The sequence below is a fragment of the Coptis chinensis genome, chromosome 4 (genome assembly GCF_015680905.1).
Source record: "Coptis chinensis isolate HL-2020 chromosome 4, ASM1568090v1, whole genome shotgun sequence".
Classification (NCBI taxonomy): domain Eukaryota; kingdom Viridiplantae; phylum Streptophyta; class Magnoliopsida; order Ranunculales; family Ranunculaceae; genus Coptis; species Coptis chinensis.
The window spans coordinates 42,582,356-42,594,927 of NC_141459.1; the positions used below are offsets into that span (position 1 = coordinate 42,582,356).

At 37.5% G+C, this 12,572-nt stretch overlaps 1 protein-coding gene and 1 pseudogene across 2 annotated transcripts; one reads left to right on the top strand and one right to left on the bottom strand.

Moving 5' to 3' along the window:
• Window positions 1-3,777: 3,777 nt before the first annotated feature.
• Window positions 3,778-8,580, bottom strand: LOC147503560 (alkaline ceramidase-like). The gene is made up of 3 exons (XM_086556864.1): window positions 8,437-8,580; window positions 5,392-5,707; window positions 3,778-4,719 (listed from the first exon to the last, which is right to left on the bottom strand). Exons 2-3 carry the CDS (start codon window positions 5,643-5,645, stop codon window positions 4,206-4,208), a joined length of 768 nt encoding a protein of 255 aa, XP_086412990.1. The 5' UTR covers window positions 5,646-5,707; window positions 8,437-8,580; the 3' UTR covers window positions 3,778-4,205.
• A 1,896-nt stretch (window positions 8,581-10,476) lies between these two features.
• On the top strand, window positions 10,477-12,554 carry LOC147503561 (large ribosomal subunit protein P3z pseudogene; annotated as a pseudogene). Its single transcript, XR_015192761.1, has 2 exons — window positions 10,477-10,705; window positions 11,224-12,554. The product of XR_015192761.1 is annotated as a large ribosomal subunit protein P3z pseudogene (transcript).
• Window positions 12,555-12,572: the final 18 nt, after the last annotated feature.

Genomic DNA, 12,572 nt, shown 5'->3' on the forward strand with positions numbered 1-12,572 from the left:
GGAGTCCTAAAGATTGTCAGTGGCTCTTTAACATTTATGAAAGGTCAAAGACACGAAACCTTGTATACTTTGATAGGTAGTACAGTGATAGGCGATGTAGCAGTGGGTGCATGTAGTGATGATTCTGAATGCACTAAGATGTGGCATATGCGACTAGGGCATATGAGTGAAAAGGGTTTGTCTGAGTTGTGCAAGCGAGGGTTCTTGAAAGACTTGAAGAAGCCAAGTATAGGTTTCTGTGAGCATTGCGTCTGCGTCTATGGGAAGCAGTGTAGAGTCAAGTTCAAGTCAAGCAAGCACACGACCACAGGCATCCTTGACTATGTGCATACGGATGTTTGGGGACCCTCTAGAGTGGCTTCAAAAGGAGGTAACCGCTATTATGTCTCATTTATTGATGATCATACCCGCTATGTGTAGGTGTATATGATGAAAACGAAAGATGAAGTGTTTGAGACATTTAAGAAGTAGAAGGCAAGGGTTGAGAATCGCACAGATAGGAAGGTAAAGACACTACGGTCTGACAATGGTACAGAATATACCTATGGGACCTTCCAAGAGTTTTGTGCGCAACATGGAATTACCAGACACTGGACAGTCAGGGGCATGCCTCAGCAGAATGGAATGGCAGAGAGGATGAATAGAACCTTGCTTGAAAGAGCGAGATGTTTGTTGTCTAATGCCAGTCTAGGCAAAGAGTATTGGGCGATGCGGTGTCCATGGCGTGTTACTCAGATAATAGGTCACCGGTTCCAGCTATAGATTGCAAGACACCTTATAAGGTGTGGTCGTAACCCAAATTGATTATAGTATTTTATGAAAGTGTTTGGATCGACTGCTTACTACCATGTGAGGGAGAGCAAGCTAGATCCTAGAGCTAAGAAAGCCATATTCTTAGGCTTCGCAAATGGGGTAAAGGGATACAGATTGTGGTGTCTAGAAGACCACAAGTTCCTGGTCAGCAGAGATGTTACGTTTGATGAGACTTCCATGTTATCTTTCAGTAAGCCGGAAAGAGGTGGGCAGAATGGTGAGTCTATAGAAGTTCAAGCCACTAAGCTTGAGTTGTCTGATGTAGCAGATGACTGGTTGGTTCATGATGAGGTACCAAATCATGGAACCACACAGCAACAGGAAGAAGAGCAAGAGCATCCGCAACTTGTATTGGCTGACCCTAGGCCAAAGAGACAAGTTAAAGAAGTGCACAAGTATGGGCACGAGAAGCCGGTGAAACACTATGGTCAGGTGGATTTAGTGGCATATGCACTGAATATCGAAGATAATGAGCCAGATAGTTTCAAGGAAGCTGTTAGAGATGCTCATTACAGAGATTGGTTGGTTGCTATGCAACAAGAGATGGAGTCTCTTGATAAAAATCACACATGGGACCTAGTTTTATTGCCAAAGGACAAAAAGATTATCGGCATAATAAATGGGTGTTCAGAAAGAAAGAGGTCCTTCCTGAGTCCGACAGTACTGGGTACAAGGCAAGAGTAGTAGCAAAGGGTTTCTCACAGAAGGAAATAGTCGACTACAATGAGTTTTTTCCCCGATGGTCAAACATACTTCCATTCGTGTGTTATTGAGTTTAGTTGCTCACTTCGACTTGGAGTTAGAGCAACTTGATGTGAAAAATGCTTTCTTGCATGGGGACCTGGATGAAGAGATCTATATGAGACAACCTGAAGGGTTTGTTGTTGCTGAGAAAGAAGATCATGTATGCAAATTGAATCGGTCACTGTATGGGTTAAAGCAATCGCTCAGGCAATGGTACAAGCGGTTTGACACATTCATGATGCAACATGAGTACACCCGAAGTAAGTATGACTGCTGTGTCTACTTTAGAAGGCTTCGTGGTAATGACTTCATCTATCTCCTGCTTTATATGGATGACATGCTTATTGCTTCCAAAAGCATGGTGGAGATAGACAAGTTGAAATCTCAACTTAGCTCTGAGTTTGAGATGAAAGACTTAGGTGGAGCTAAGAAGATACTGGGCATGGAGATTGACAGAGATAGGAAGAAGCGACGGATGGTTATATCTCAGAAGAAATACCTTCAGAAAGTAATTTCACGATTTGGTATGGAGAATGCAAAGTCGGTTTCTACACCTTTAGCTGGGCATTTTAGGCTTTCAGCTAAGTTCTCTCCTAGTTCGGTGGAGGAACAAAAGCATATGGCTAATGTTCCTTATGCAAGTGTCGTGGGTAGTTTGATGTATGCTATGGTGTGCACACGCCCATACATTTCACAGGCAGTTAGTGTTGTAAGCAGGTATATGGCAAATCTTGGGAAGCAGCATTGGGAGGCAGTGAAATGGGTACTAAGGTACTTGAAGGGTACCTTGGATGTGGGATTAGCTTATGGTGGAGGCACTTGTTATGTCAGTGGGTTTGTGGATTCTGATTATGCAAGTGATCTAGATAGACGATGATCGACTACTGGTTATGTGTTTATGATGCATGGTGCACCGGTTAGTTGGAGGTCTATGCTACAGGCTGCAATTGCTCTATCTACTACTGAGGCAGAGTATATGGCAGTGGCAGAGGCAGTGAAAGAGGCACTATGGCTTCGAGGTCTTCTAGATGATATGGGTATTGAGCAGAACAGTGTTGCTTTGTATTGTGATAGTCAGAGTGCTATTCATTTGGCGAAGAACCAAATTCATCATGCTCGGACCAAGCATATTGATGTCCGTTATCACTTTATACGGGATGTCGTTGAGGATGGTGATGTAGCACTTGAGAAAGTGGACACCCATGACAATCCTGCTGATATGCTGACGAAAATTGTCACCGGAGTTAAGTTCCAACACTGTTTGGACTTGCTCCAAATCCTACATGTTTGAAAGAGCCCTGTGTGGGCATAGCCCTTTGGGGCAGTTGACTGCGAGTCTTCCTTGCTGGATGTGTTCGGCTTGGTTTTATGTGTTAAAACCTCACCGAGATGGAGAATGTAGAGAAAAAAGGGATTTTTTTTTTTTTGCTATTTCATTTCGTTGAGAGCGACGCTGCGCCGCGAAGCGCACTGCCAAGAGAGTCGAGTCAAGAGCGCCACCTGCGCTTAGAGAGAGCGCACCTGCGCCCAAGAGCCTGGAGACAAGAGCGCCACCTGCGCCCAAGACTGTTTTCCGTGGGCCTCGCTACAGTAACCGCGAAATTTGTTTTTTGGTATAAAAACAAAATCAAGGTTTTGGAAAACCTAACTTTTTCCAAAACCAAGAAAGAGAGAGATTACAAGAGAGCAATTCTTTGTGAGTTGAGTGTTCATTCTTTGTGAGTGAATTGAAAGACTTGTAATCTGTTACTCCGGACATCTAGTAAAACTTGGAACTCGCAGTGTGGACGTAGACAAATTGCCGAACCACGATATATCTTGTCTTGTGGTTTGTTCTTCTTTTACATTAATTGTTTTACTTTATATGCTTGTTATTTGATATTGAAAAGTGTTGGAAAATTGCTTGGAGGGTGTTTAAGTCTTGTCTATTGAGAAAGATCGATCTTTGTGTTGGATTGATCCGTTTGTTATGGGTAACGTTGTTTCCGCAGTTTTTTATTCACAACAGATAGCCTAAAGTTGTCACCAAGCTATCAATTACTAAAACATCCACGCTAAAAACATCTCAGCTTGGTGTCTTGTATTATGTTGTCAACCTAAGAATTCTTTCACGCACAAAGGTGCTGTGTCAGGTAGGACTATAGCAGAAACCATTAATCGTCCCAAGGCAACTTGAACAGAATTCAGGAAAAGAACCTAAGCTACTATGCTAGGAACAAATGGAAAAGAAAAATCAACTGTTGTTTAAAGTGTAACAAACCCAGCCTGCTTTTCTTTACCCTGAAAAATGAAACTAAAAAGAAAAAATAGGATGCACAGACCAAAAGAAAAAACCTTGTATGCCAAACACAAGATCCCGTATCAGGCTTAATTGGTAGTCTGGTACACTACAAGAACGTCCTAAAATTTTACAGAATTGATTCTACCAAAAAAGGGAAAAGGAAAACAAAAAAAATTCATATCAAAATCAACCATGTTGTAAGAGATAATCTTTTACATCCACCAAGTGTGTATGAGCCACTGCTTACTTTCTTTTTGCTCCACAATGGTGGTTGTGCTCCCATAAATGGGATTGTAATCCTTCCCTTCCTGCCAATATCAATCTTCTTTGTAACTCGTGTCATCGAACATTCTCATACCCTTCCTCTTCACTGGATTTTTGGTTTTTGGATTTTTACATAGGGTAAGAGACCCATGAGGTCAACAACCTTAGGAGACCAACCAAGCTGCTGAGCTCGGCAGAACATCAAGAATGTATTGGCCAAGTAAGTGTTAAACCCCATGAATATATGCCACATAGCATGACCCTGCGGATTTAAATACCAAAAGGATACCTCCTTGCAGAAAAAACGATCACCCAGCCAACACATACTCGCTAAGAATAATGTTATCAAGTAGAGCTTGGCAAGTCGCTTGGCAGACACATCTGTTGTGTGGATGTAATACTTGTACATCCTTGGGATGCAGAGGAGACAAAGGACTACATAATGAACCTTGAAGCCTATGCCAAACCGCAGTTGTGAGTACACAAAGGCAAAGGCAGCGCCATAAAGAAAAAGGAAGGTAGGCATTGTACTCCGGTAGTGCCAATCTGGCGAATAGAGGATATAGAGGTAAAGGAGCATTTCCCAAACCATTGGTGTCTCATCACTTTGTTGTGTCCTGCAAATAAGTTTGACAAAACCATCATCTTTAACGCATATCAGGGAAATTATTCTGACTGGCGCATAAGTGCATAACATCAAAGAAATCTTTTATCACGTGTATGGTCTTAAAAAGGTGGTAAGAATAATTCAAAAATTGAACAAGTAGGCTACATACTGACACTCACTAGACACTCAAAAAACTAACACCGAAAAAAGCTGAAAATGGTCCTGAAAAAACTTACATACTGACACTCAAAAAACTGGGTAATCTCAATTTGGATAACTAAGGTGGTCAACAGAAAAAAAGGAGACTTGAGAAGTTGTGATTGGTTGGTAACACCATCACTTGACTTCTTGTTTTTGACATGGATACTTCCTCCGAGTAATTCCATAATTGCACAGACTTGATGCATCCAAGACAAAAACTACACGAGATGAAATAAAGGATAAATAAGATCTATGTCATTCAAACACGAATAATATAACTGCAAAACAGGAAATGATTCCTGGAAGCATGTCTTAATATAGTACCTAGTATTGTGGAACAGCACGCAAGATTAAGAAAGGACATTCAGCTATCTTAACAAAACTTAACCTATATGCAAACTGATACTAAACTGCGCTATATACAAACGTCAAGTCTTAACCAAATCACAAATCTGATTCACAATAAAGCTAAAATACTTACACATTCTGCAGGGTGGTATGGAATAACATGCTCCCAATTGAAAGTATGATATTCGATATGTGAAGAACACTGAATCTTTTTTCAAATCTCTGTCTGAAAGCATTTATAAGGCCAATGAACGCCAAAAGAATGCATGGGAAGTTCGATAAAGTGTTAAAAAACTCTGCAATATATGAAGAATAGGCATAGTTTGTCTCGCACCAATCAATAGTGGATGTGACTGGTCCCCAAAAGCTTGATACTGTCCGAGTCATTATATTGGATTTGCCCAAAGCGTAAAATATGCAATCACTCAACAGACCAGCAAATCATGTGCCTGCAGGTAAAATCTCACAATTTATAAAATTAACAAAGAGAAGACGATGCCAATAAATAGATTAAAAATTTGAAGACTCTGTGCTTGCTTCATGTGAGTAGTACTTCCTGTTACTATCACAATTTCTATTTAAGGAATACCAAGAATTTATCCACCTTCATTTTGCTAGTAATTGTGTAACACCACAATGTCCATGGGATACTCAATTGAACAAATGACATTATTTGGGGTATATTCGACCTTGCTCTAAGGCAGTATTAGGAATGAAGATCAACATAAGGAAAGAGGTCTAGTGCACCAAGTGTAAGGATCAAGATTTATGGCTTCCGACCTTCTTAGTGTCAATAAGATTTAAATCTTTCTCCAAATCTAGTAAGATTGACATGAAAATTCCAAACCATCCTCATGCCAACCAGGCAACCACCATACACACCTCTTCTTTATAATGATACGGATATCGTCCCTACCCAGAACTAGAGTTTCATTTAAAGCCTTGAAAGCATTCTTACTTCTTATTTCTCCTTTATGACCAAGTAAAGTAATTGGGAAAGATGCTGGAGAAATGCAATCATTCAAGGAAAGCAACCAAGAGTAGTTAATTAAATGAAAATTGAGAAAGAAACAAACCAATCATGCATTGCTTAGTTATAAAAAAGTATACTCAAAACAACTTCCTTAATCATCAGCTTTGACAATGTAATTTATTCTTCTAGCATTAAAACTCTATGGATGAATCCACTATCGCTGTCCTTTCCATTTGACCAACTAACAATCAATAACTTTGTGTTTAGTTAAAAGTTTCCAACTTAGAGAGTTATCTTAATTAACTTCTGCTTGCTCCAAGTACTCCTGGGTAACGTGACCATGCATTTAATAATAGCTCCCAAATTATTGCTTCAATGTTTTTGTTTTTAAAGAGTATTTGTTTTATTTGGACTTTGTAGCCTATCCATGCATTTCTCCTAAAAACAGTAAACTGAAAACAAGGCCATCTTTAACTGCTAATGAGCCACAAGTTATGTTGCATGGGTAAGGCTGGGACAAGGAGCGGTCGTGTTTACACCAAAGTTTCAGATGGAAAAAAAACAAGGTGTGTACAAGGATATATAGCTTCCATTTCAAATTACTCACAAAACCAAGTGACCACCAACATATCAGGCAGGGATGGACCTAGGAGTTTTGTCAAGGGTATTCACATTAGAAATTAAACAACCAAAAAATTTCTTTGGTGTTATGTAAAAAAAAAACAAAAATCAACGGATAATTTTGTAAAAACCTTGAGGACACTAAAAATAGAAGATTTAGTAGAACCATGTGATTTCAAAAGGCAAAATGATACCCGCGAGAAATTGAATCGAGAATTTGAGATGGTTTGAGAAATGAATCTGAGAAAAGGTCCAAATAATAGAGGAGGTGATTGAGAAATCAAGAAAGTTTGGGAAATTTACTGAAAAAAATTAAATGAATTACTCATTGGTAGGGGTGGCAATGGGTCATATTGGGTCGGGTTCGTGTCATGTCATATTCAGGTCACGTGTTTGGAGAGCAAATCCAAACCCGACCCAATTACTAATCGGGTCGAGTTTGTCAAACCCAAACCCAATCCGCCTATATAACGGGTTACCCAATGGGTGACCCACTAAGTCAACGAATCAATTTCGGATCGGGTTCACAAATAACCTGTATGCAAATATTTAATATTCCACGATTTTATTTATCAAAAATATATGATTTCAAAATATATACATAAAAAAAATATGTATTAATTCTCAAAAACTATCTATAATTCAATTACATATCAATGAAAATTGAATAACATAACATATCTTAATCGAATGAATCAATATGACGGCTGATCCTTTTCCTTTTAGTCGTTTATTTTAGGTAGTTGGGATGATAAAATCTAAAAAATAAGAAAACATATCTTAAAAGAGGTTACACAAGTCACTGGTTGATGACTCGACCCATTAGACCTTAGAACTAATTTAGAACTCATTGGGTCTATTAACGGGTTACCCTGGTTAACATATGTGACTCTAACCCAACCCATTTATTTAACGGGTTTTGCGGGTCAACCCTTAAATGACCCCTAATTTCATGTCAGATTTGTGTCGGGTTAGTGGGTCATATACAAAACTACCACCCCTACTCATTGGAGTAAAAGTGTGGACTTGGTCTACGTTACAGAGTCCATAATCCATAATGTTAAAAATAACTTGTGAATTAATGAGCCAAGATTTTTTTTTTGCTAAATACTAATGGGCCAAGTTAAATATTAAGTATTTAAGCTTACTACTTTTTTTTGGGGCAAACTTGAGGTTATTCACTTGAATACCATGGTTATACACTGGGTCCGTCCCTGATATCAGGCAACCAGTCACTCTTTAAGATATTAGACTCGGGGAATCTAAGGGAGGTCACAAAGGAAAATAACTATTAACAATTAATTACTTCTGTTAGAGAAAACTATAAAAAATTACGAGTATACCCATAAAGTGCAGTACTAGTTCAAAAAGGAAAAAAACTATCTAACTCTTTCTAAATGTATGCCCATAAGGCACAACCTCTTAACTCCAACTAAGTAATCTCCTAAAGGCGGAAACTATCTAACTTTTTCTGCTCGTGTAATATTATTACTATCATAATTATTAACATTGCAAATGAAACTCTAGATTCTAAACATTGCCTACAAAAATGAAAAATGAAAAATGAAACAAAACAATAAATACCTTTGGTGCGGAATGATGTTCCATTTTTTTTTGTGTCTGAATTTCTTGTTTTTGACTGGTCAATATATATATAGTAGTGAGAAAGAGAGAAACGCGTTGGTGATAATAAGGGATCGGGTGTGTCGACCACCCAAACGCTGTAACAACACGCAGAATCCAAAAAGAATGAGAGGAATCTTTTTCTTTTTCTAATTTTTGTTTCCTCTTTTTTTGTTGGGTTAATGGGTTATGAAAGTAGTTTTTTTTTTTTTTTTTTTTTTTTCTACGTGGCAGAATAAGGAAGGACTGAGTGGCAATTTTTTTTACCCACGTGTACGATGCTTGTTTGCCTACCGCCCATATATATGACATAACCGGGATTTCCTTTTTTGACATAATCTGTAAACCTGATATCTCCCACTCCCGATGTTTTGAAAACCGAACTGGTGTGATCGAACCGATTTTTTTTTTGTTAAAATGGTTCAATTAAGTTCAACCATAGTTTGACTCAATTTTTTAATAATTACAATAATAAAATAAATATATATATTTTTTAATTTAATATTAATTTGTATTATATATTAAAATGAATTTTTTATATAAGAAATACATAGTAGCATATTGGTTTGGAGTTTGGACTATTTTGTTTAGGTGTTAGATTCAACTCCCCACATTATTAATTTTTCAAAAAAAAAAAAAAAAAAAAATATATATATATATATATATATATATATATATATAAAACTCGAAATTTTGAAATTTCAGAAACTAAAAATGAGGATAAAAACGTCTTTTACATATCATCTTCAAAAAAAAAAAAACAGATCTACAAATAATGGTTATGCAGGTTATTTGATTTCTGGTAAAGTGGGGCTGAGTGTGCGGTTGAGTCGTCTTTCATACCAGATGCAGGCATTCTATCGGCATTTAACAAGGAAAGAGGAGGTACAACAGGATTGGTTTTTGGGTACAATAGGTTATTTGATTTTTTTTGTTTTTGTTTTTGGGTTTCAACTTGTTTTACTTGCGACATCATTCCCAATTAAGGTTGCACGTGATTTGAATCCCTTGATAACGTGGACAATGGGCTCTAATAGCACCATGGTTTGAAAGGCAAAAGAAGGAACTTGATTTGAACACACAGGCCAATCTTCTAATGGCCAGATGGGTGGTATATGGTGTTTTACATAGGTGTCGCACGGTGCAACTCTTTGAGGGTTTGCTTCTTCACATTCTTCCACTTATCTTGGTTTGGATAAATTTTCTTGAAGGAATCCATGTTCAATGGAGAATTACAGGGCAACAGGATCATATGCTCCTGCTATCAAAGTTCTTGAAAGAAAAATAAACCAAAAGGACGGTGGTCCTGCTTCTTGACTTGGATTTTGTCCCATATTGAACTTAAACGGACCATTATCGCAAATCTTGTGGAAAAAAGGGTGCATTATTCTCAATCCCGGAGGCCAGTAACTAGCAAGTCCCAACACACCACAAATCGACAACTTCATCTCGTATTGAAGTGCGCAGAGACCAGTTCATGACCAAAGGATATTGGTGTTTCACTATCAAGAGTTGTAAATTGTAGATCTGGTTAAGGAACTGATTTATATTTGTAGATCTTTTTTTTTTTTTTTTTTTGAGAAGATGATACGTAAAAGACGTCTTTACCCCTATTTTTGGTTTCTGAAATTTCAAAATTTTAAGTTTTTATCAGAATTAGATCTGATCATCTCATCTTGAGATCTGAGGGACCAGAAGAAGTGTGAGATAAGAGTGTCACTATAAGAGTGTCTAAGGCACTCTAGACAAACCGATATATATATATATATATATATATATATATATATATATATATATATATATATATATATATATATATATATATATATACTATAAGGTTTGCTTCCATGCACAGGCATTCCAATGTGCACTAATCTCAGCCCCACATCTGATTTTTGTTGGGAAATCCATGATCCAATACAAACTTGTTAACCGGATAAACTGGTTTGAAAAAAAAACAAGTACATGAAATACCAAATTTACCCAAAAACTAATCCAATCTAATAACCATCGTGGAAATTGGAAAGTGAAATAAAACTCAGCTATTTACTTAGGGCTGGTTCGAAAAAAAAAGAGGAAAACAGTTAGTGCCAATATCTCATACTCTTTTCGGGTTCATCTCTACTAAACTATCAAGTTCATCACCATTGTTTCTCTTTCTCACTATCTTCCAAGAGAAATCTTCTGCATTTCAAACTCTGGATTGGGCATATCTCAAATACTCCTTCAGGTTTGGTTATGAGTATTTAGTAATTTAGACTTAGTTCATGAAATTTTTCTATAGATTGATTAGTGAATTAATACCTAGTTTCAAAATATCTGTTATTTACATATGGTGGTGCTTGGTCTTCAATGGCAAACACAAGTTTTTTAAATGTATATTTTGGTTCAATGGTTTGCTTTTCTTGCTTGTTTATGACTTTCACACATATATCATGGTTTCCTCTATATAAATGCATCGATGCCATCAGAACCCGCATATGAATATAAATGGTTGTACATCAGGTCGTAATCTATATCAAATAAATTTGTGCAGCGGTCATGCATCCTCTGTTAATGTAGCTCTTATTTATTGAAAATTTAGCAGTGTGGCGAGTTCTTTTAGTTTCACTAAGTTATGAGCATGCAATATATTCTTTCTACGGTCTGCAACAAATGAACAATTATAGTGGATCAAAGTCTTGCTTAGTCACAGACTCATAGTGATACTCATTTACTCTATTTTTTGTGTTAATTTTCATGCTGCAGAGTGCAGACTGCAGTGAATGAGTGAAACATAATGCTAATGTAACTCTTGTATTTGGTATTTTGGTTGCACTGAAATTACAAATTCCATTGGTATCAGGTCCAAACTCCAAAGTTTATGTTTGATTATGCAATCTCCATGAGTTATTATAACTACTAGTAATTAAATTGGAGTTAGCAACGCATTAAATTGAAAATATATCTTCTAGGATATATTTTCCCACCAATCGACCATATTTACTAAACGAATGTAAACTCGTAGGCGTTAACTATGTTGTATTAGTTTTTTGGGGGGGTGATCATGAGTGAGATTAGATGCCGTTGGGAAGGTTTTTGCAAGGTGATCAGTAGTGAATATTAGCTGCAGTCTCATGACCGTAGGTTGATCAGTTGTTTGTCAAAGTTGGCAGTTCCAGCTTATAGGCCTTGTATTGAGTTAGTGGGACAGAAGAAAGTGAATCATCAGTCTACCAGCTATAGAAGTGAAGAAGTACTCAATTGTGAAGAAAGACATTGTCCCAGTTCTTGGTCATTGCTACTAGACCTGATTTCTTGGCAATGCCCTAACCCTACTCTATTGGCCAGCAAAAGCATGTTAGATAAGAAACACTTGTTTTATTGATGAACTTGGCCTGTTCAGAAATTTAAGTGTAGTAGTAGTTATCTTATTGCACTAAATTTGTTTGTAAACTCTTGAGATTTGAGACAATAGAGGTTTGAGAATTTCACCATCATGTCATAATAACAATTCTGTTTTTAGAAGAAGAAGAAAGAATGGGAGTGTTCACTTTTGTCTGCAAGAGTTCTGGGAAAGTATGGAGTGGAAAGCAGTATTCAGGAGATTTAGAAGCATCAGCTTCATCAACTTTTGAGTTGCAGAGGAAACTTGTTCAAGCTGCTCTTTCTGCTGACTCATCTGGTGGTGTTTCTTCTTCCTTTTCTCTTGTCACTCCTTCTGCTGTCTTTCAGGTTATTGTTGGCGGTGGTGGTGGTGGTGGCTTCATTGGAGGTGGTGGAGCTGCTGTAGCCGCAAGTTCTGGTGGTGGGGCAGCAGCTGCTGAAGCACCTGCAGCTGAGGAGAAGAAGGAAGAGAAGGAAGAAAGTGATGATGACATGGGTTTCTCACTCTTTGATCAGTTCTTCTTATATATAGCTTTTGGTGAATAGCAATGTTTAGCAGAGTTTTCGTGATGGATTATTATTGTGCTTTAAGTGTTTTGTTTTTGACTGCCAATGTATTTACTTTTGCTACTTCCAGATTAGCTTTGCAAACCTACCGAGAGTTATAGTTGCATTCATATATTAGCTCAGTTGGATTTGTTCTTTGGACTAAATTATTCTTCAGCGTGAGA

What these genes read in the sequence shown, in the direction of transcription:
- LOC147503560 (XM_086556864.1), bottom strand. Translation starts at nt 5,645, where the DNA reads ATGACTCGGACAGTATCAAGCTTTTGGGGACCAGTCACATCCACTATT. An exon ending in CATACCACCCTGCAGAATGT is followed by an intron (nt 4,720 to 5,391) that starts GTAAGTATTTTA and finishes ACTTATTTGCAG; the next exon opens with GACACAACAAAGTGATGAGA.